The sequence below is a fragment of the Lycium ferocissimum genome, chromosome 9 (assembly GCF_029784015.1).
Source record: "Lycium ferocissimum isolate CSIRO_LF1 chromosome 9, AGI_CSIRO_Lferr_CH_V1, whole genome shotgun sequence".
In the NCBI taxonomy this organism is placed as follows: Eukaryota; Viridiplantae; Streptophyta; class Magnoliopsida; order Solanales; family Solanaceae; genus Lycium; species Lycium ferocissimum.
The window spans coordinates 26896182-26920968 of NC_081350.1; the positions used below are offsets into that span (position 1 = coordinate 26896182).

At 34.7% G+C, this 24787-nt stretch overlaps 3 protein-coding genes across 5 annotated transcripts; 2 read left to right on the forward strand and 1 right to left on the reverse strand.

Annotated features, from left to right (window-relative positions):
• The first annotated feature begins 1079 nt into the window (after nt 1-1079).
• Nucleotides 1080-7332, forward strand: LOC132030064 (protein CYCLOPS-like). Of its 2 annotated transcripts, none has more exons than XM_059419534.1 (11): nt 1080-1894; nt 2287-2342; nt 2456-2593; nt 2881-2929; nt 3001-3053; nt 3340-4022; nt 4477-4520; nt 4637-4682; nt 5577-5625; nt 6562-6690; nt 6818-7332. In XM_059419534.1, exons 1-11 carry the CDS (start codon nt 1703-1705, stop codon nt 6939-6941), a joined length of 1563 nt encoding a protein of 520 aa, XP_059275517.1. In that variant the 5' UTR covers nt 1080-1702; the 3' UTR covers nt 6942-7332. The 2 variants fall into 2 exon arrangements, with proteins under 2 accessions (XP_059275517.1, XP_059275516.1); XM_059419533.1 differs by having other exon boundaries at nt 1081-1894; nt 4628-4682.
• Nucleotides 7333-8293: 961 nt separating this feature from the next.
• LOC132030065 (uncharacterized) lies at nt 8294-18210 on the reverse strand. Of its 2 annotated transcripts, XM_059419535.1 has the most exons (5): nt 17859-18208; nt 14735-14865; nt 12823-12945; nt 11981-12108; nt 8294-8789 (listed from the first exon to the last, which is right to left on the reverse strand). In XM_059419535.1, the coding sequence occupies exons 1-5, from the start codon at nt 18067-18069 to the stop codon at nt 8477-8479; spliced, it is 906 nt and encodes a 301-aa protein (XP_059275518.1). In that variant the 5' UTR covers nt 18070-18208; the 3' UTR covers nt 8294-8476. The 2 variants fall into 2 exon arrangements, with proteins under 2 accessions (XP_059275518.1, XP_059275519.1); XM_059419536.1 differs by lacking the exon at nt 11981-12108 and having other exon boundaries at nt 8660-8789; nt 17859-18210.
• Nucleotides 18211-22679: 4469 nt separating this feature from the next.
• On the forward strand, nt 22680-24737 carry LOC132030067 (ubiquitin-fold modifier 1). The gene is made up of 4 exons (XM_059419538.1): nt 22680-22861; nt 22957-23054; nt 23594-23626; nt 24480-24737. Exons 1-4 carry the CDS (start codon nt 22788-22790, stop codon nt 24557-24559), a joined length of 285 nt encoding a protein of 94 aa, XP_059275521.1. The 5' UTR covers nt 22680-22787; the 3' UTR covers nt 24560-24737.
• Nucleotides 24738-24787: the final 50 nt, after the last annotated feature.

Here is a 24787-nt window from a genome sequence, read left to right on the forward strand (position 1 = left end):
AACAATTATTGTTCACACTCAGTCTCTTGACCGTCTTCCCCCATAATTTCATCTTAAATTTAGGCACATATACACTGGTAGTGTACCAAAATTTTTATATTGAACGTCAAATAAATATTCATAATAAGTGTAATTAGTATCCTGAAAATAAGACAGTTAATCTACAACAACATACCCAGTGTAATCCCGCAAAGTGGGATCTGGGGAGGGTAGAGTGTATACAAACTTTACCCCTACCATGGAGGTGGAGAGGATGTTTCCGAAAAACCCTCGGCTAAAAAAAAAACAACCACATTAGACTAGAAAAAGAAATAGCAACAGTCATGAAGCATGAAAAAATACTAAATAAAGCATGACAAAGCAGTCTGGAGAAAGAAAAAAATAACGTAACTTACACAAAATCAGATGTCAATCGAGGTACAAGGACAAGAAACTGCAAGAGTAATACGAAGCGTGACATGCACAACTACCTACTAGCCTACTACCCTGATGCATGTCCTTCGTAACTTCCTATCTAAGATCATGCCCTTAGTGAACTGAAATGAGACAGTTAATATGTTATAACAAAATTAAAGTACAATGATAGTGTGAAAAAAATTTATTATGTAGGTGGATGATGTGTATCTTTGTTTGGTCTTCATGTATATGCATGAAGACCTGAATATCAAGTTGAAATCAAACCCTTAAACCCCGAATTTTAAGAAAGGGCAGAGAAGTTTGATATGAGAATATTTATATTTGGTTTTTGCTATGTGATCAATTCCTTATCATCTACAAATTATATTCTCAAATATAGAAAACAAAAAAGAGAACAGAACAAAGATACCATGAGACAATTTCTTTTCTTTTTGCTTCTCAGGGGGATTAAGTCAGTGTCATACAGTAATATGGAATGTGAAAAGTTTACTTTAGTTTCACTGATTGACAGATACAAATTAGCCTAGGAAAATAATATCGTTTTCACACTAGAAAGAAGACAAGTATAAGGTAATTGGAATCTAATCAATTTGAATTTTTATTAATTCCATTAATTGAGACAATAATTTTTAATTAAGCCCACTATATGTTTGTCAATTTTTCTGACTAAGAAAGAGATGAGCTTGAATGTGACGTTTGATGCTTCTATTATACACCAAGTTTTCTTTCTTCTATAATTACAAACTTGTTAATTAACTTGAATGTTTTAGTCCTAAAATCCTTCTACTGCTAAACTCACCACCTTTAAGATTTTCTTCTGTAGCAAGAATTTGATCATTCTGCAGCATATCGACTTGTTGAGTAAAATTCTTTTGTCATTGTGACTCTGATTATTTTTTCATTTGAGTGTTAAGCAAATAGGTTTGAATTCTCTTATGTAATCAGGATTTTATTTAAATCTATCTCTTTAGTTTGCTTCTCTAGGTGGACTTTTTTGCTAAGGCAGAGGCGGAGTTTAGGATTTTGAGTTTTTGGATTCTGGATTATAGAAAAGACAGCTTACTAGTTTTGGATAAATTATTTATACATATTAAGTGGAATTTTAAACACAAATATAGGATTTAGGGCAAAGCTACTGGTTCTGTCGAACTCGTAGACAGACTTGTGACTCCGCTTTTGTGCTGAGGGATTGATCAATGGTGGAATTGTTAACTACTACTTCATAAATCTTGGTAGAAAATAGAATTAAGTTATCAAGAAATCCGGGGAAGGGAAAGGATAGGGAATGGAAATGGAGGGAAGAGGATATTCAGATTTTTGTAGAAACACGAGCGAAGAATTGTTCATAAGAACTATGATGGAGAACTCAGTAGGAGTGCCTGTTCCTACAATGGAGATGTTGGGTTTTAGAAACATCTCCCATTCCCTTCGAACCGACAGTGAAGAACTCTTCAAAAGCTGGCTCACAAGTGCAGAGGTAAGAAATCCGGCCATTCTCTCATACATGTTGACTTTCATCTAATCGCGTTACATTTTCAAATCTTCTATGTTATTACAAATACCTGTATGTATATGGATATAAATGAGTTTCATCCTTTCCTTATTTACTTCTTGTATCATGCTATCTATAGTGTAGATCATCTCTCGAGCTCTCGCATCTGAATTACTATTGGATGTACGTTCTTTAGTTATAGTAAATCATGGAAGTTCTTCTCCTTCATAATAGACTTAGTTTATTTGTTAATTGAAACGTTTATTCTTCAGATGCAAAATCCATGTTTATGGTATTTATAAAGCATGTATAGCAGTTCTACACTTGTCTGTTTGTTTTTTTGTATCTTGGCTGATTCGTTACTGTTTGCTTCTCAGAATAATGGCAGTGATTCTACACCGATGGCTCATCGTGCTAGACAAGCATCACGAAGGTTAGCGTGTGTGGAATGAAGTGCAATAAGACAAATCATTTTATCATTTCACTTCTTGTTGCGGGAGTACTTTAAATGAAGTTTTTATGACATGCTTTCGTTTTAAAATGCAGGATCTCCAGTGAACTTGCGGGTCTATCTAGTGAGCAGAATGGGGGAACTCAGAAAAGAAAAGTGGCTGACACTCTACAGCCACAAAATACATGTATAGCCAAAGAATCGTCTAGCAACCTTAACCAACATTTAACCAGGTGATCTGTACCTTTACCTCTTTAGGCACGTATGATTTAATTATGATCAGTGTTAGTAAATTGAAAATTGAAAATGTGAAAAAAAGAACTGCAATTTTTGGGGCTATCGTGATGTGTTTTCTTGCTGCGTAAGGCTTACTCTTTTGGTTTTCATTATTTGTGGCCTTGTCAGTTATCCGGCTTGAGGTTATTGCTCAACCAATCTACATATTTCAAGCGATTTATCTCATCTTATTAGTCATTCTGAAAATATTGGGGTAATAACCAATGTTTTCTTTTGTCATCAGGAACGTGACAGATAGGGAAATGCAAGCAAGTAATCTGTTTTTAGCTAAGGTTTGTTCTGTAACTACAGATATCATTTCATAGAATTTCTCTTGATATCCTCATAAAGAACTTTCTTGCAGACCTGGTTCCATAGTTCTCAGCCCATGACGAGAAGTCGCTCCTCTGAGTTAAGGTACCTTTCATATTGCATCCTTCATCGAGATTGGAAAATAATATCCTTTTGCTCCTCTCAAAGGAGCATTATATATATCCTTGGATTAGACCCTCAAGATTTTTTTATTTTCCTATATATAGATTGATTTTATCTAATTTTAATTAAAGGCTTCCAAGTACAAGAAATTACCAAAAAGTAATTGGAGAATCTTTTCCCCTCTCGATGTATTTCATTCCGACATTGTTACTGTTGGATGCTGATAATTTCTTGGGATATTTGGTTATTTCCCTCAAAAATTCTGTAGGAGGAGGTATGCAGCTATGCAGAACTCACAGTCTTCACTAGCTCGTGAAGCCTTGCATAATATACCTGGAAATTCTGTTAATAACTTTAACGAGGAAGTTGCAGATCCAATTGGGTACACTGACATGTCGATGTGTGAAATTAACAACCAACCCAATACTTTTGTATCTCCATCCAACTCATCTTCATCAACTTTTGAAACTCAGCAAGTGGATGGTGCAGATAATATTTCCTCTGTTGTAAGCATGCTGAAGGGTACCTTAGAACGAAAGAAATTAGCAAACTATCATACTGCTAGGGAAGCCATTGAGGAAAATATGCTGGGGTATTATGGTAATCAAGAAGTCTTTTGTAACTCCAGCATTAATCATATCTCTGAAAATCAAGGGACATATCAGGATGCATCCGTTGTTCAAGTCAGAGATACGGGGATTCTACAAACAGTGCAGGGGTCATTTAATGACGTCTTAGAAGGTATTATGGCTCCCTCAAACCCAATCCAGATGGCCGTGGTATCACAGGAACATTCTCGAAGTGAATCTTCTGTTGCTGCACCAATAATTTCAACCGGGTTTGATATATGTGATGGTCTGAGCAATGCAAGTCAAGCTTTAAATGTGTACGAGGGCTCTAGAAATCAAGTTGGATATGCAAGGAGCTCAGAAAATGGTTCAACTGCTAGAGGTGAATATGATACTCCCTTCGTTTCAATTTATTTGTCTTAGTTTGACTTGCACGTTTGAATCTTGTGGTCTTAAACTAGAGATGTGCGTAATGTACCAAAATGCCATTTTAATCTTCTGGTCTTAGATATGCCATGTAGGATTTTGGGTGTAAAGAGTTACTACATGTAGAAAGTGACATTCTTTTTTAAACATAGTAAAAAGGACAGTAAGACAAACAAATTGAAACAGAGGGAGTATGCTTTCTATTTGCAACATGGGCGTCTTAGTAAATTCATGCAATCGAGGGGGTCTTCAAACTGAAAGATGATTCTTAATTATTCAAACTAAGAAAAGATACTAATTGGAACTTTGGATTTCAAATAATGCACTTGTTTGAGATGGTTGTTTCTCCAAACTTAGTACTATGTTTTTAGCACAGGTTTGTTAATATAGTCATTTACTGTTGAACTCAGATATTAGAGAACGAATATATGATAACGTGAAGGACAACCAAAAGGTATTTTCTACCCCCCATGTCCTTGGAATTGGAAACAATATTACCCATTGTTCAACTTAGAATAGCGAGATGGTTAAGGCTGATGATAATTTGTCCAATTTGTTCAGACATCGCAGAAAGAAGGTTTAGTTCGAAATGGATCTTTGACATCAGTTCAATCAGGTAACTAAGACATTTAAATGCATTGGATTTTTTTTTTTTTTAAATGCATTGGATAAATATCACATCTTTGCATTTTTCACTTTCATATCTATTTATAATTATAAATGTAACAATGTTGAAGGATGTATTATGCCTTACTATCCTGAAATTCCAAAGTAGTTTAGGATAGATCACTGGTTAGGTGAAAAACAACAACACAATGAGTATATCGGAAGAACTTATGGAATATATTTTAAGGTTGGCACTGCAATACTGCTGAAATTCGTTTCCATTCATTGCATTACTTTTAGAAAGGTTATAAAATGAATCGTGCAATCAAAACTCAACAGAGTGAAACTGGAAAAAATAAAGTAAGAATCAAATCCTTAAATACTACTTGGTGCTAAAAGGGCTTTAAGAGAGCTTACAAGTTAAGTATGATTTGCAACATTTGTAATGATCCCACTTATTGGCAGGCAGGGATGGAACCAGAGTGGTTGTTACGGTTCAACACAACCCAGTAACTTTCGCTCAAACCTTGTATTTGCGTTTAAAAATTCATTTAATATGTACTTACAATCTATTTAGAACAGAGTAAACAAAAAGAATTTTAATTTAGAACCCATAAACTAATATCCTGACTTTGCCTCTGTAATGGCAGGATACAACATATGATAAAAGGGTTGTAGGCAACCACAGACACTTTCTCATGAGAGTTCTGTTATTCTACGAGAGGCTTCCCTCTATTGAACTTAGGGCTTCTTTCTTGTTCTGGGATTTGTTATATCTTTTTCCTAACATTTTTAAAGATATCAGAGTTCTAGAAAAAAACAGTAAACTAAAATGTGAAATATTGCATGTAGTTAGTTAATTTCTTTCATGTTGTTCGCTTCTAATTGGCATAAACCAATGCAGCGGAAAATGGAGATCCTAAAAAGAAGCGAAGGGTGGAGCGGTCTCGGAAGTATGTAAAACTATTCTCAGAACTTGCGTGAATCTTGTTCTTTTTCGACTAACTTCATAGTGATTAGTTCTTTCTGTGGTTGGAAAAACTATAGGATGTAGAAATTTATTGTAGATAGCACGTGTTCTACCTACATGTGTGACTTCCAAATTTATTTTCCTGCAATGATATGATAACAGAAATCAGAAATGAGGTTTTGAAAAGCATGAGATGTTACAAGTTAAACCTTGACATTCTGTAAGGCATTGCCTCTCTAAATGGAACATCAAATGCATGTTTTTCATTGCATATACTTGCAAAAGTTTTGCTCTTTCTGATGCTTTAACCTCATGGCCCATTCAGATTTTAGGCTGCTCGAAAATGAGGCCTCGTGTTTGCATGGCCTTTTCCTGTCATGCCAAAAATTTGATTAGTCCAACAAGATGTTATGTCTCTCTTCTCTTCTCTTAGTTCTCTGTTTTTTGTTGTCGCTTTCCTGTTTTATCTACGTTGTGTGACTAAGCTTATATTGTATTTCAAACCAACTTTTGGTACCTGACTCAGGCATGAATTTGAACAATTTTTGTAACCTAAATGTGTCTCTATCCAAAAATGCAGCCTAAAGTTGGTTATCTGTGCTGATAGTCACTTTGATTTAACAATGGATATCCTAAACTTATTATCGAATGTGATGATGGTAATTGTATTCAAGTATGATAAAGCCTAGAGTCTTCCCTGGCTTTATAAATAAAATGTTAGAGGCTGTTGAGCTTCCAGAGTAGAACCAAAGCTAGTGGCAGTTTATAACTGCTGTGACTAATGCCGGGATACTTACCAACTTTTTTCTCTTTTTCAGTTTTCGCAACCATAATTGTCTGATGGTCAGATTTTGTATATTGAAATTTCTCATAGTATATGATCTATTTCATAAGCTTATTGGTCTCAATATTGATGCAGAATGGCAGAAGCCAAAGAGAGAAATTTAACACCAGCAATTCCTTCAGATATGCAATCTCTTATGAAGCGCTGTGAGAATCTGGAGAAGGAAGTCCGATCACTTAAACTTAATTTGGCGTTTATGAATAGGTACATTCAAACACAAACTGAGGAATGAAAGTCCAAAACATGCGACAAGCTTTATCATACTTACATATAATCTTGTGGTAAAGCAATCATGGATTAGTGACTAATCAGAGCTTTTGCATAATCACAGAAAGGATTCTGAACAGACTACGCAAATTGAAGAGCTGCAGAAGCAGAATGAGGACTTGATTAAGGAGAAAGAGCGCCTACTTGAAGAAATCGAGAGGATCATTTCAGAATCTGGAAAGTTTTAAATGTCTCCACCTTAACTGCTAAGGTTACTGTTGCTTTTTAGCAGCTCCAAATGTGCTTCCTTAGGAGGTTCAATGGGGTTGATACAAGCATAGTAAAATTAGGCTGAATTCAATTCAATGTTGCATTTTTCAGTTTGTAATCCAAATCTCAAGTGACAGAAATCTACGGTCGCATATAAGAGCAGAATCCCCAAAATTGTGATGAACTTGAACATTGTATGAGTACATTGTAGAATGCTTGTGTACGTACTATGGAGTTTTAAAAGGTTTTCTGAAGTACCTTTGTTTCCTTTTCTGCTAATATCTTGTAAAATTCAAATTGTCTCTCACTATGTTTTGTGACCTTTCTTTCGTTAACAATAAAATCCCCTAGCTGACCAATTTCCTTTCATTTCCTTGTTTGCTATCCATTATCTATTTGTTTTTTCCTCCTAATTGATGATGTTGAACTGTTTTGTCTTGGTAAAATAACAAATATACAGTTAAAAAGTTTGTAGGTGTACTAGTGAATTTATCTCGAAGACATTCACGTTTCTGCGTAAGTACTTCAAAATAATTGGATCAGTTGTGTTACATGTTTGCTCTCTTATTTCTATTCTACATGAACTGCATCCACAAGTAGCTTAACAAGATAAGCCATCATGCCTCAGGCCAGGGCAGAGTGAGAGTGTAGGTTTGGTACAAACACTGCAAACTCTACATTTGTCTTAAGAAATTCCTTTAATATGTACAAATTATTAATTTAGAACCACTAACTCAAAAGGACTAAAATCCCGAACTCATAAACTTCAATTCATGGCTCCGCCTCTGCAGCTCGGGCAATATTCTTCAGAAAGTGTGGCAATGCATCAGTAGAATAAAAATCAGTAGAGGAACAAACCAAATATCAAACAAATTTTGGCAGGGGCAATCAGTCAAATAACAAAATAATAGTTACAGTACTATCCTGTTTGAGGATTTTAAATGAGTAAAAAATCTGGGGCCCGTAAATTTCAAGCAAGGGGCAGTAAATTTGTCGGAAGCCAAAGATACAAAGCTCTCACAAAGAAAGAAGATGATGTAATAGAGCCATATGTGTCTTCTAACTATTACTTTGAAAAGTATCACAACAAAGCGTAAAACTCCCACTGCTAGTTACTGACAATATGCTGACACTTCCTGGTAAAAAACAGGAGGAAAGGCATCGAGGGAGTGGTAAAAACTACAAGCTTTCTAGTTAACCTGATCTGTCTGTAACCAACTAGATTCAGATATTATCGGCTCTGAAGAGCAAAAACTAGAGGAAAAAAAAGCGGAGTACGGTCACCTGAGAAGAACAATATTAGACTTCATTCACGTGTGAGACAGAATAATGATCGGGGATAAACTTTTACTTGTATTTATTCCTGCATTTCGTTCTGTACACAAGGAACTAGAATACAACATATGGTAGAAACACTCTGTGAAAACTGTGTCTACTGGTACAAGGATATTACATAGTTACACATTTCCGCTAAAACTGCCAACCGGCTCTAGCACTTCTACAAAAATGAGTGCTACATGCTATAGTGAACTGCAATTTCAGGGAGGCCAATCCGTCTGAGATATTGAACGGCCAACCAACTAGTAAATGACACATAAGCTAGCAGGAAACAAACTCTCTTTAAACGGACTTTATTGAGAGGCAGAGTAAGCCTTCTCACCACGGAAAGTTGACAGATGCAAGAAAACAACTTTCGTAACATTCCAAAAAAAATTATTGATACGATGGAAGTACAGAAACCAGCAATAACTCCGGCTACAGCTTCCCATTTCCAGTGCCAGTATGAAATCCCACTAACATACCAAGATTTTAATATCCTCATGAACCTGCCACAATAATATCCAATTAAGACAAATGAGTAAGGCTGGCAAAGGAAAAGTAAAACTATTAGCATTAGTGAGTGTGACATTCATGCCATGAAGTTTGAACTTAATTTGCCAAACCTATAGGGTGTAGCAAGACAGAAAAGGTATAAATTACAGCAAACGGGGGAAGAAGACTCGAGGAACCATACTTGTTTCAGGCTACTAGAGATATGAGCTAACTTTGCATTCCTGACTAATTTCAAGAAACGTCAACTTGCAAGGTTACTGTTTGCAAGCTAACAGATACCAATTTCTAAGGTAACATATTAAATTCCAGTTTCAAGTAATGCCAGATGAAGAATTAGTGTTTCTAAGCTAACTCCATACTTTGAGCTTATTCATGTTCAGTTCAAAATACTAGTGTAGAGGAATTACCTCTAAACCAGTTTCGTGATTAACTTGCGAACGTAAATAAGTACTAAGTTGCGAAGGTAACTTTCAATCAGAATGGAATCCTGAACAAACCCCACAATCAGCTAGAGTTGTGGGCATGGAAACACATATAGAAAGTTAAAATACCATAAAAAAGTGGCACGCTTTATGTTGTTAGTGGTCAAAAAGCCCTGTTTAACTGAAGAAAATCTAAAGAAGAGAGGTATACAATTGTTTTCTAGATGTCATCTTTGTGGCAAGAAAGCTGAGACAGATTGCCGTCTAATCCTACATTGCGAGGTGACTTCACAAATCTGGAACATCTTTTTGTGCATGAGAGGTATTAGATTTTGCTGAAATACTGGACCCTAGGAGGTTTATCCAGGCAGCAAAGCAGATGGAAGTTTTATACCAGCTTGCATATGGTGGAATGTTTGGAGAGAAGGAAATCGAAGATGCTTTGAAGGCAAGCTTAGTTAAGATGAACTCCATATTGTCTCCATATTGTTTTTTCATTTTTGGTTTAAAGAAGAATTCCTAGTGGAACTGAACCTATCCTAGAGACTTTAGAATCTTTGTAAGGAGAAAAGGATAGTTCTTTTGCCAGCTTCATTTCTGTACATATGGCTTTGCACAGCCTTTGTGCATTGATATATAAAAATTGTTACCAATCTTAACAAACATATGCCTCAATAGAAAACAAAGGCAAGTTTAATCTCAAAAAGGAGTTCGAGGATTGCGCCAAGTTCGGTATTTAAGTGGAGAAGGTAGAGCAACAGGTCCACTATCCCCGAGTTTAGAAGCTGGAACAATGAATTTCTCAGTCATTAAAATAAAAGAAGCGCATCAATAATAAGGCAACATCATGCAATGTACGATGGAATTGAAGAAGCAAATGAGACTATTTTGTGGCTTGGTGTTTGCAGAGGTTCTTGATGATGGATGAGTCTCCCTAAAGGGCCCGATTGGTAGATGGACCAAAGTTCCGATAAAATTTATCAAGCCAAATCCAACGTTTTGGTATGTCCGCAGATAGAATAATTGTGGATTCCGCAGATAGAATACTTGTGGATTATTTGTCTGGAAAACCATCAGTATCTTATCAATTGATAGACCAATCTTATCTTTTGTGGTTTTGGCAGGAATTAGTTTCCCTGGATTATGGCTCATTCTGATAATAAGAATACAAAATGACCATTCTGAACCTAAATATAAAGATCCTAGAAGTTCCCAATCGTCCTTATTCCCCTTGGCAGGCCACACACCACTACCCCTTCTTGTCACACAAACATGGTGCCCTTCTCATTGTGATTCCACCTTGTTGAGCTACAATTCTTCTTCTTCCCTTTCTCCACCTCCCACTGAGCTGCAAAACAACATCATCACCAATCTTCTTTTGGTTTCAGTCCTCTTGTTTAACCATTTGATCTACAATCTAGCACTCCCCTTCTCCCTCTGCTCATTTTCTTTCCTTTTTTTTTCTGTTAAAGTTCATACTCCAGTTCTTCTTTTAATCTTGTTACTGCAGTATAATTTCAAATTAGGCAAATTTAACAACTGTTGACATAACTTTGGTCGATTAATCCAATGATTGAAACCAATTATTTCCAACTTTGCATGGAAAACCACCAGTATCTTATCATTTGTCTGGAAAACCATCAGTATCTTATCATTTGATAGACACTCCATATCTTATCTTTTGTGGTTTTGGCAGGAATTATTTTCCCTGGATTATGGCTCATTCTGATAATAAGAATACAAAATGACCATTCTGAACCTAAATATATAGATCCTAGAAGTTCCCAGTCACTTTATTCCTCTTGGCAGGCCACACACCACTACCCATTTTTGTCACACAAACATGGTGCCCCATTGTGATTCCACCTTCTTGTTGCGCTACAATTCATCTTCTTCCCTTTCTCCACCTCCCACTGAGCTGCAAAACAACATCATCACCAATCTTCTTTTGGTTTCAGTCCTCTCGTTTGACCATTTCCCTTCGCATTGATCTAAAATCTAGAACTCCCCTTCTCCCTCTGCTCATTTTCTTTCCTTTTTTTTTTCTCTGTTAAAGTTCATACTCCAGTTCTTTTTTTAATCTTGTTACTTCAGTATAATTTCAAATTAGGAAAATTTGATGACTGTTCACATAACATTGGTTGATTAATCCAATGATTGAAACCAATTATTTCCAAATATCATAAAATTAGATGAGCAAATGATGTCAAGTGATATTAAAACAATAAAAAGACTCCAAGTCAAGAAAGAAGATCAAGGAGGCAACAGATAAAACTCGAGATTTTGAAAACTATTGCTTGCTTATATGTATATTGTTTCTTATAACCAAGAGACCCATTTGTTCCAACCTTTAGGACCAACTGCAGCCTTCGAAACTCGGGCATAATGGACCCGCCCCTCTATTGTTCTCCCCTTAATTACAGGCTTAGTTCCATGAGCAGAGCTCGAACTTGTGACTTAATTCAAAAGTCCCTCAACCTTTGCCACTTGAACTATACGCCCCGGGGGTGGGGTGGGGGTTTCTATTCCTTGCTTAAATTAAAATTTGGGTGTATTTTTTTTATCACGTTATGAACATGGAACTATGTTACTCGGACTCTTTAAAAATGGTGACGGGTGCGTGTCGGATCCTTCAAAACTAGTGCATTTTTGCAGGATCCGACACGGGTGCGGCATCAGTTTTGGAGAGTCCGAGCAACATAAAAGAACACATTAAAGATGAAGGAACAAGAACAACATTTTGCTTAAGTAATAATACTCACAAGATTAAATATCGAATAAACATCTCAATAGTTGATGGATCTTTTGCTTGGCAATCAAAAAAGCCATCTTTATATATGTGCACTTTAGATATTCCCAATGTATACCAACACTCATAAGTCTTGTTTACCTGAAAAAAGGATGTGCACGCAACAGCATCAAGATATTTGATTTTGTAACATGAACAGGATGAAACTGATGCTTCTTCAAGTGACCATTAATTGAACCGTATGCTTCACATAATGCAACATATATATATATATATATATATATATATATATATATATATATATATATATATATATAAAATCTAACATGTTCTTGTACTTTCACCATTTCAGTGAGAAGGAAGAACATATAAACAAACTGAATATTTAACCTCGTTACAATCTAAGATCACTCAGTAGAAACTTTTTGATGTAGCAATTAGACACAAACAATATACATTAAAATACAAACAAAAATTACTCATGCAGGTCAATGTTTCCTAATCAGATAAATACCCCTGTTAATTTTAAATTCGTTGCTTTTACATATTATAAAATCAGTTGTTTGACAGCTTTATCTTCGGAACTGAAAATAGGGACATGCAACATTTAGTTCATTTAGAAAGTAAAAAGAGAAAATTAAGGCTATCGTTCTGCTAGAGTTGAATACACTTGCAGAAGGGAACATACAAGATATAAAGTCAATAGAGCCCATCAGTTCTAGGAGAAGGACCATCTTACAGTAATAGAAACATAAAAGAAGTTAGAACTTGGATAAACTTCATGTTAAGAAGTTCGTCTATAGGTAAATCAACATTCTCTTACTCGATAGTGAGCATACAATGTCCAGTAACTACCTCGAATTTATCCTTTGTCAACCATGCACCAGAAAAGTTTGGTCTACAATCAGATGGAAGGGCCTCATTAGGTGCCTCTGCCAGTGCAAGTCGTGCCTGACCTGAATGATCCATGTATTCGACCTGTTATTCAAAAACGAATAAGCAAGCAATCGAGTGGTTTCTGCTCCATCCCCCATCCTCCCCACCACAAACCAAAAAAAAAAAAAAACTAAAACAAAACAAAACAAAACAAAACAGTCAAGAAAAGAGAACAAAAATAACAACATGCAGCAACTTTCAAAAGTAATCCATATTCCGTTCATTCTCCATGATACACTTTTCTCTGGATAAGTCATTCTCAGGATAAACATGTTAAGGAAATCTTGTATTTTTGTTCTTCATAAATGCATAAGCAAGCAATTGAGTGGTTTGTAAAGAATCGATATCCCCCATCCACCCCACAAAAAAAAAAAAAAAAAAAAAAAAAAAAGGATGATTACCAAAAATGAAATAAATAAAAAAAGGGAAATGGGTCAAAAATACCCCTCTACTTTGGAAAAAGGGCTAAAAATATCCTCCGAACTTATTTTGGGTCAAAAATACCCCTCCCATCCTTAAAGTTTCAAATATACCCCTGTCTTGACGGAAATTATCCCCCAAAATAACCCGAAATCATTTTTAAACCCGCTCCATCAATTTAAACCCGACCCAACTAAATAATAACCCATAAGATCCCCTTATTCCCCCAATATGTAGGTTTGAAGTTTGAGGGAATTGGGGGAATAAGGGGATCTTATGGGTTATTATTTAGTTGGGTCGGGTTTAAATGATGAAGCGGGTTTAAAAAATAATTTTGGGTTATTTTGGGGGATAATTTCCGTCAAGACAGGGGTACATTTGAAAACTTTAAGGATGAGAGGGGTATTTTTGACCCAAAATAAGTTCAGAGGATATTTTTAGCCCTTTTTCCAAAGTAGAGGGGTATTTTTGACCCTTTTCCCATAAAAAAATGCAGCAACTTAGAGGTAATCTATATTCTGTTCATCCCAAGGCAGGAACCCATACAAAGGTCTGAACCAAGTGATCCATGGATACCACCAAGCTGAAAATGTTCCACCTCTTTTCTTGACAGGTAACTTTAGCTTCAAATGCATAGATTCCTGCTGGCTAATGGAATGCCAATGAAAGAACAGAGCGGCACAGAGAAGGGAAGACCCAAAGAAAGGAATAAATTGTCACTGAAATCTAATAATATCACTGCTTATATAAAGAAAGTGAAAAATGGGTACGTTAGTTTAAATTTAGAATCATACAAGTGACTAAAACACAATCCAATTCTGCTAAAACTAAAAGTTACAGAGCCATGTATATTTAATATACTCAATGAAAAATGTCGTCTTATGGGGAAAAGTGAAAGTTTTAATAACTATTACCTTTCCAAGCCAAAAGAAATAGTAGATATATACCAGAGGAATTCAATAAACATCTGTCTCCTTTGATACCAAGAAGTTCTGTTTCCTGTACATGCATATTACCTCCCCTATCTTTTAGGGGTTATTTATCTAATTGAACTAGTTCTCTGGCATACAGCATACCTGACTTCCGAAATCATACTCTAGCAAAATCCTTGTGAAATAGAATCTCTGCCTAACATGGAACTCAGAATAGAATTTCAGGTCAATTGTATAAGAATTTTCTCTTTTATTGACAAGTAAGAATTTTATTATAAATTTATCCTGTAAGAATTTTATTATAAATTTATCCTGGAATTGCAACTCAATAACTCATCTACATCAAGTATACCATGTTCCTTTTCAAGAACTTAACCGCATAAATGGATGATCAGATACTATCAACTTATCAACATGCACCCCAAAAGAACTATAAATGGAAAATGATATTTTAAGGAACAATAAATAGTGGTAGTCACCTTAAATACAGAAGCCCAATAGTAATCATAATGGCATCGGAACTTTTTTCTTTCAGAAGGGTAAAGAACATGCTTTGCCTTATAATTCAACAACCCCAGTTCACAGACTTTAGATGACCTAAGATCCACACCTGCAAAGAAGATAAAATATTGCTTTAAATTGAAACTTAATGCTGGCAATTAACTGAATCAGATCAAAACTTGATCAAGGACAATTTCTTTATTGGGTATAAACCAATCTGTACTATTGTGTCAACAAGGATATGGCATTTTGTCATTGCTCCTCGTGACAAGGTTGTAGCAATTTTAAAGAAATAGTTTCAAGAAGTATAAACAAGAATGCATATGTATTTCATCAACAAAAGAACACATTAGTGGATTACTGCTAACAATGTTTTAATCAAATTAGGCACTGATGGAGAAAACTAATCCTTAGTTCTGTCTAAGTAAGTCATTAGACTAGGAAGGAATTCATCTCTTACATGGCAAAACTATGGAAAAGCTTCTAGACTGCAGCTGCAACATGCAATAAGGGGTCATTTGGTTCTTTGGACAAAATAAGAATGGAAAAATACACTTGATGTAATTACGCATGTGATTGCTAGCCCTCCAGGGGACTTGTATAGAGTATTTATCTGTTAAGTTAATTCTATATGGAGACAGAGGTGTCAAAAGAAGTGCTAGCCTCTGTAAGGAACTTGCATATGATTGTATTTGAGGCAGATTTCATTATTCACCCATGGATTTCAAGTTGTATAAACTAACAGTGCAAAGATTTTTATACCATCAAATTATCAATGTAGTTTAACCTACAAATAAACAATGTAGTTTAACCTACTATAGCAGGTTAGCATTGATTTTATCAAGTTACTAATTAATATGCATGGTAGATATTTACCTGTAATTATCTTATAAATGACCTGATTGTGTAAATAATTTTTACACCGTCAGTACACAAAAATTAAACTCTTCTTCCATAACTAAAATTGAGGCTAATCAATACTGAACATGCTGACACATATGGTATTCCTTATAGTTTTAATAATGGTGTGCTTCTTCTTTCCCTTAAAAGCAACAGCGTCAACGCAATATGCAACAGTACCCTTGGTAGCCACTTCACAGAGTCTCATGACGCCGCATTATACATATTGCTTCACCTCCACCACCTAGAAAGCTAGGACACACCACTCCAAACCAGTACGTGTCAGCCAGTTTTTGGACTAAGATACACGACGTAACTTGTATCAACAACTTACCCTCTTGAACCCATTATCAATTTGCAGTCAAGAACAAATGAGCTCAAATTAATACTGTCTCATTTGGTTCCAGGAGAGTTTCTGAGCCTTATGATGCTAACCACAGCAAGGTTGAGCCCCAAAAAAATTTAATCAAATTATTAGCAATGTTACACCAAGTTGTTGTCGTCTTTAAGAGTCAGCGAACAATTTAAACTGATTTTGATCAAAATTTCAGATACCTACAATTTCTTAGCAACCAAACTACAACAAGAAGTACGCGTTAATGCCAAACTAGTTACCATCAACTATTTGAATCCTTTATATTTATTCCGTCTTATTAGGGCACCATTTATTCGAATACTCAATAATTCGTCTTTTAAGACTGATCTCACACTTACCCCTACACTTATATAACAAATTACCAATTACTAACCAGGCAAAAATGACCTCTGGAAAACACTGGCAAAGACGAACCAAATGAATGTCTACCAACAATAACTAAACCTGAACAGCGTAATCTTGACTCGTTAGTGCCGTTTATACGGATTCTTTTTCATTGTACTCTATTATTTGCTAAATGCACATAAATTTTAAAAGATTGAATCTATTTTGAGACAACTTTCCTTCATTCGAGTGTCTATCTACCTAGCCCATTTTTAAAACATCCAAGCTTCATAGTGTTGCACCAGTGCCAAAGCATTAGTAGATTTAGACATGACACAACACCGCTACTAGATGTGATCATGTGATCATTTCTAATCTTGTTTATTCTTGTATAAGCATCCATCTTAACATCTGCTTTGCCACAACGCTCGTCTTGCAGATACATTGGGTCTTAGAGGCCCAATAGTCACTTCCATATAATTTCGCTAGTCACAAACCTTCTATACTCCCTGCCTTTCACTTTGGTAGGTATACCTTTTATCACAAGGAACTCTTGTGACTTTCCTCTATTTCGACCATCATACCTTTATTTTATGTGTTACATTTTATCTATTATATCAATCTCCTGAAAGGTTGAACCTGCAATGCATGTTACTTCTACTTGTCTAAGAACCTTACTCTAAAAAAAATGATTCTTTATAGATTGAGATTTAGCAGATTCCATTGGCAAATTCATCAATTAACACAAAATCATCTGCAAAAACCATGATACACCCTGGAACCACACAATCCCAATAACCAACCAGCACCAATCAAAATAAAAAATAAAAAAAGGGACTTTGAGCTATATGATGCTAAAACACAACAAGGATTACTGAACAATTTGAGATTCTAATACTCACCAAACTCTTCAACTATATTCATATACCCACAATTTCTTAGCAACCAACAAATTCAAAACAAGAAAAGTAATTAACACTCCAAAAACAAAACCCACCAACAAAATTCAGCAATAAAGTTATTAACACTCCAAAAGCAAAACCCAAACAACAAAATTCTGCAAGAACAGTTATTAACACTCCAAAAACAAAATCCAACAACAAAATTCAACAAGAAAAGTAATTAACACCTCAAAAACAAAACCCACACGCAAAATTCAACAAGAAAAGTAATTAACACTCCAAAAGAAAAACCCACAAGAAAAGTTATTTAACACTCCAAAAAACAAAACCCACAAGCAAACTTCAGCAAGAAAAGGTAATTAACACTCCAAAAGAAAAACCCACAAGCAAAATTAAACAAGAAAAGTTATTTAACACTCCAAAAACAAAATCCACCAACAAAATTCAACAACAAAAAAAAGTTATTAACACTCCAACAACAAAATTCAGCAAGAAGAGTAATTAACACTGCAAAAACAAAACCCAACATGAAAAGGTAATTAACACACCAAAAACAAAACCCACAAGCAAAATTGAGCAAGGAAAAGGAATCAAACTTACTGCTAGATACAATTTTGCATTGAGAAGGAAGAGATATTGGACTGGAAATCGATAGGTTTCCAAGAAACACAGCAAAATAAAGCAACGAAAATGATAGCGAAAACACGGCACATAAAGAGAGAAGAATCGCCAATAATCTGCGAACCCGGGTCGACCCACCAATATCCTTTCTCTTCTCTTTTACCTCTTCCGGATTTTCAGCCAAATCCATCGAAACCTGAAAATTGTGCAGAATGGCACTATTGTAAATTAGTATGTGATTTGAGGGTAGATTGGGAATATTATTAAAGGGTTTAGGTTCAATATTTGGTGTTTGGGAAGAAGATAGTTTTGAAGGATTTTGGGATTTTAGTCGTTTCAGGTTCAGTATAGTCAGCAAGCACTAGCGGACTCATCGCTGGCCATTTTCTATGCCACATTTTCATTTACGATTGCTGTAGTAACTAATTACATTTCATTTACGATTGCTGTAGTAACTAATTACATTTCAATTTTGTTTTTTCTAAGTACTACTCCCTCTTTGCACTTTTGGTGGCAAAGTTCCAAGTAGGAGAATCAAAAGTGGAGTAAACTTTCAGGGGTCGTTTGGTATGTTGGATAAGCAAAAATAATTCTTAACAAATATCTGTTCTTTATTTTAAAATGACGACTTTAAGGGATGATAATTGAGTTCTAAATCTAATATCTGCACCAATTTAATGAATTTCTTAACAAAAATACGTTATTTGAATATATTGTGTTCGACCAAAGTCATATCCGACTTCTAGCTCTGCCCTAACATCTGGTAGTAGCTGTCTAATTGAGGCTAAAATATTGTGGAAGTGATAACAAAGAGGAGGATGCAGTCCTTCATTAATCAGTGACGTAGCTCAAATTGGCATGCTATCGTTGTTTTGAAATCTACACTCTTTTTGTAACTTAATATCATGTTTGATTTTTTCAGAAACAATCTCACTACCTTCACAAGGTAGGGTTAAGGTCCATGTACACACCATTTCCAGACCCCACTTATGAGATTACATTAGTATGCTATTGTTGTAATATCGCGTTTGATCTTAGAATTATTGTGTTAATTTCTTACAAAAACACTATAAGTCATAATAGTTAATAATTTAGAATACTTAAGAAAAATGTGGTGAGAAAAAAAACTTCTTTAACTCTCCAAATAATTATATTTTTAATAATAGATCATAATATTATTTGAATTATAAATTAACTAATTAAAATTTAACTTAATTTTGGTGTTTGATTATTAATTTAATGATAGTATCTTACTATTAGTCTATTACTAGTAATATAATACAGAAGAAAATAAATATTTTGTAGCCATCACGATTCACGAACATCACAACTAAAGGAGCAAAGAGTCGAATAACGTCGATTATGATGGTCTTGGGCTGAGCATTCAAATAGATTGCAACTTTTCGCTGCCAATTCATTTGCGGCGAATGCGAGTCTCACCTTGTATTTGTAACTTTCCCAAACACATGCAAGTATGTTCGATGCCCCCCAAAAAAAAAAAAAGGGTGAATACGAGTATGTTCTATTATGAATTGGCACAATTGTTGTATGTTCCATTATGAATTGGCACAATTGTTGTTAGTTATAGCGATTAACACAAGCTTAGTTTGTTCACCACAAAACTAGATGTGAATACTAGACTAACGTTCAAATATAGAACGTATCTGTTTTATGAAACTTTCATAATCCAATGAAGCCAAGGCTCAGGGCCGATTTCTGCCAACAATTCATCAAACTATGTACTTACAACTAGGGGCAGAAGCGAATTTATGTATAAAATTTGGCTCATATGGTCACTCGATTAAACTCGATATATTATGTGTATAATTCTGAAAATATATCTAATATTAACTGAAGGAACTCATGGTCAAACCAGGTTAAGTGGAGCACTAATTAGGAGTTGTGTTTATTTCTTCAAGGTCTTGGGATCGAACTCGAGCTCCTGCACGTGTTTATGCTTTTATTTTCTAAAGCATCCTTTTAACTTTCCTTTTTATATTATTTTAAATCATTTTTCTTTTATAACTCTAATTACCCAAAAGTTAAAAACGTGTTTCTTTTTTATATTACATCGATTGAGCTTTTTTCTCCTTTATTTCTAATTACCCAAGTCTCAAAAGACAAAGAAATAAAAAAACTCCATAGGCGCTAAGCTGCAACGAACTTAAGGCAAAAGAAATTAAAAAAAAAAAAAACTCATAGCTAATAGTGAATCCATCCTCTTGAAATTCTGGATTCGTCTCTGAATAGGTGTGTACATGGATCGGGTTGGTTCGGGGTTTTTCAAATAGCAAGCTAAACCAACTATGATGGGCTTTTAAATTGATGAATCAAACCAAATCAATAGAAGTCGGGTTTCTTGGCTTCGGTTTTTTTCCCGGAAAAATCTTCATACAAAATATAACTTTTACTTCAAATATTTCTTTGGTCCTAATAAGATACAACTATACAATTAAGGTGTTTCTTAAGAAAATAAGAAAAATGTGAAACGAGAGATGACATTGTAATAAAATACATTCAACAAAAAAGATAATAAAATAGCATAAAATAAATATTGCAAATTAATAAGGCATAATGAAAATGATCATCACCTAAAAACACTAAGTCATGCTAAAACAATAACCCCTATTAAGTATTAATACATGAGAAAGGAAAAAAAATCAAGTTATGTATTTTTATTGTCTAAATTAACAATACAAAACTAAAGAATAGATCTCCAATATTATTATCATTCCTAGTGTTAGGATTGAATTACTTTTGTCATAAGCATTAGGTATTGATTTGGTCTTGGTTTGAACTTTATTTGAGTTACTAACTATATCTATGGGCTATCAAACTCATTGGAACATTCAAAATTCTAGTCCAAGCTTGAAATAATATATTAAAAGACAAAAACTATGAAAAAATTTAAGAAATATTTATAAATTACATTATAAATAAATCTTTTATGCATAAAATATATTAAAAATTGAGAAATATTTATAAATTACATTATAAGTAAATCTTTTATGTATAAAATATATTAAAATCTGTATACATATAATGTCGGGTGGATTTGATTCGGTTTGACTTTCTGTAGTTAAAATCAAACCTAATCAATTATGATCCTTTTTTTTTCTAATACTAAATCAAATCAAACCAAACCATTAGTCGGATTTTTTCTCAATTTGATTCGAATTATTGATTTGATGCGGTTTGTCGGTTTTCTGTGTACACCCCTACTTACAACCCCTCAACTTTTATGCAATTATTTAGTTATTAACCTCAGGCAGCGTTAGTTTCAGTCCCAACATTTAAGTCGTGTAAAATGACTGGGTTCTATGTTTAAAAAAAGATGATTCGTTTAATGACTTATATGTGTCTATACAATGTTAGTAATTATACATTCGCCTTTCTAAATTCAAATATTAGATTTTTAAATAAATATCTAATTCGTAATCTAATTTAAACAAATACACGCAAGATTGTATGTAAAAATTTGAGAGGAAATCCTATTTGGACATTACTATTTAATCAATACTTAATATTTTTTTTTTTAAAAAATCATGTCTATCAAATTTGAAACAGCTTTTAATATACGGAAAAGGGCCAAATATAACCCGTACTATGAGAAAAGGGCCAAATATACCCCTCGTTATATCGTAGGATCAAATATACCCCTCGTTATCCTTTGGGGTCAAATATACCTCTGCCGTTATCAAATATACCCCTGCCGTTATACTTTGGGGCTAAATATACCCCTCAACCATTAAAGATGTCCAAGTTGGACATTCAATCCTACGTGGCTGCCACACATTTGATGAGATGGATGCCACGTGGCATGCCACCTCAACACTCTTAACCCATTTTACCCCTTTCCTCTATTTGTTTTTCTGCCACTCAAATTTTCTTTCCCTCCACCACCATTGCCACCATTACCGCGGCCACGAACATAATTTTTAGTTTTCTTTGATCTCTTTCATAATTGGTGAATATGAACCATTACATATATATTACGTTATAAAAAATAAAAAAAAGGGGAGACAAGGAAGAGGACAACAAAAGGATCCTGATGGGTTTTTATTCTTAGTCCACAACAAGTATTCTTTGTTTCTTCTTCAGTATATAGCCAATAGAAGCCATTTTGGTTCGGACAAAAATTCTCTTCGATGTTTCTCTTTTGGGATTTTCTTGGTGAATATTCTTTCTACTCCACCCTCAACCCCCACGTAAATTACACTTAAGGATTCTTCTGTTTCAAGCATCTGAACAACTATCTAATGTTAAGTTTTATGTCAAAATTTGGTTCCGATCCAATATCTAATAGATAAAGGGACGAATGGAGAGTTGGTCGTGGTGGCGGTAATGGGTGGTAATAGTGGTGGAGGGGAAGAAAATTTTAGTAGCGGAAGAACAAATAAAAGGAAGGGGTAAAATAGGTTAGGAGTGTTGAAATGGCATGCCACGTGACATCTATCTCATCAAATGTGTGGCAATCACGTAAGATTGGATGTTCCTTAGATAACTTTAACGGTTGAGGGTATTTTTAGCCCTAAAATATAATAGCAGGAGTATATTTAATCCCAAAATATAAGAGGCGTATATTTGGCCCTTTCCTTTTAGTACGGGGGTATATTTGATCCTTTTCCGTTTAATATATGATGTCTAACTTGAGACAAATAGGTTAATCGTTTTTATAATATAGGGGTTGTAAGTGGTGATTTTGAAGAATAAGAGGATGTATGTGCAATTGAATCCTGTTACACAAGTGCTTACCTCAAAGAGGCACACGCGTGCAAACATGGTCACTTGTGATTGGCTGCTACAGCACATCTCGTAATTCGGGCCGGAAAAAGGCCCAACTATGAAAAGTTGAAAATATAACAACAAAATCAAAGGCTTCTTCAAACCCAGAAAAATTTGCAAACAATGGCGAGTGGTGGTGGAGGAAAAGTGTCGTTCAAAGTCACTCTCACTTCCGATCCCAAATTACCATTCAAAGTGTATGTATAAATTGATAGTATTTCATTTGTGTTTTCACATTGATTTGTTTTTTTTTTTTTTTTATTGAATTCGGCCTTTTGTTGTTGATTATCAGTTTTAGCGTACCGGAGGCAGCTCCGTTTACTGCTGTTCTGAAATTTGCGGCAGAGGAATTCAAAGTGCCTCCCCAAACAAGCGCTATTATCACTAATGGTACCCTTTTGCCCTTCAATTATGGATTTCTGTTTTTATTATTTTTATGTTTTGTCTATTCGGTTAGGATACGTGATCTCTCAACTGAAAAACCTAGGTTTGGTTCCCCCAAAGGTAAAAGAAATTTTGTATTTGTTGATCCGAATTGAGATTGAGGCATAGTTGATTGATTGATTGGTTAAGTAAAATTTGTGAATTTTGATTTCATCTAGAACAAATCCAAATTGGATTGAAGTATAGTTGATTGATTAAGTAAAAATTGTGAATTTTGATTTCATCTAGAACAAATCTTGTGGAACTTCTCATAATAATTTAACAACAGGAAGAAATTGAGCTCAGTAGTAAGAAGGAGGATATTAGCAACTCTAACAAAATAGATATGGGGTCTAACTTTACGCCATTAGTTAGCTGATGAGGTGAGGATTGTCCAATGACATATATAAGGTGTCTGTACACCTATTGGTACCATTCTTATTATTGTATGTTTCCTTTTTTTTCTTTTTTTAATTATCTTTTTTTGTTCTTTTGTCTTGTTGCAGATGGAGTGGGAATTAATCCTCAACAAAGTGCAGGTAATGTTATCCTTTACAAGAATATTTTGTAGTTACTTCCTGTATCTTTTTTTTTTTCTCGCTAAATAATGGTTTATTTGTTTTGTGGATGATATACAATCTCTGGAATGGAAGTTTTAAAAAATATAACCTTGTATGTGATAAAAATCTAGTGCATTAAGATCCAAGGCATGTTCAAGGATGAGTTCTTGTTTAATGAAAAATATGGTCTATTCTTTGAGCTCTTTACGAAAATCCATATATCTATAACCAGAAGTCCAGAATGACATGGTTTGTGCATCCACTGGAAAGTTTTCAAGGAAGACAAATTTAGGATGCTCTATATGTCACTATATGTTCCACTAGATTGTATTTGAAAGTGCTGAGGAAGAGTGAGTGTCATAAAGTTATGTGGGAAAACCCAAGTGTACTGATGAAGAAGAGCTATTGGATTAAGTCACCTTATAAGTTATTGGAATTTCGCCGCCTCTAGAATTGAGTAGTACGGTACAATTAAAAAGCTGACAACTGGAGAAACAGTAGTTGGATGGAGCTCAAGGTACCGTGAACATTTTTTTTCCCTCAGAAATGCTATAGAGGAAACGTTATTAGCTAGTGGAAGAATAAAATCGTTGGAAGTCTCTCTTTATCTTTTATTTTTGGTTTGGAGCATTTTAAGAATGCTAAAGATATTCCGTGGAGAATCTGTTTGTGTCTTTTCATTGTGGATGTATCTGTCTCTCTTTAGCCACAGTTGGCTGTGATAGTTTGTTCGTTTACCCTGGCGTGATTAAATATTGATCATTTAGTTCTGAATGTTATATTCCAAGATTATCCGTTTTTAAATTTCTTTCAACTTTGAATGTCATTTCAGGTAACGTCTTTCTTAAACATGGATCTGAACTGCGCCTAATTCCTCGGGATAGGGTTGGTGCTCTGTCGATCTCATTCTGAATGTTTAGCTCTGTATTTCATCTCCTAGGACTGGGAGGGTGGGGATATTCTTTCCGGAATGAGTAGCACATTATGTTTAGATGTCCTCATCTTTTGATGTTGTAATACTAAGTATAGTTTGAATATCAGGTTGAACTGAACAATATCTATAAACAGAATGAATAATGGTTTGTTGAGAGACTGATGTCTTAACTTGAGGATTCAATTTGCCATGTCAAATTTCCAAAG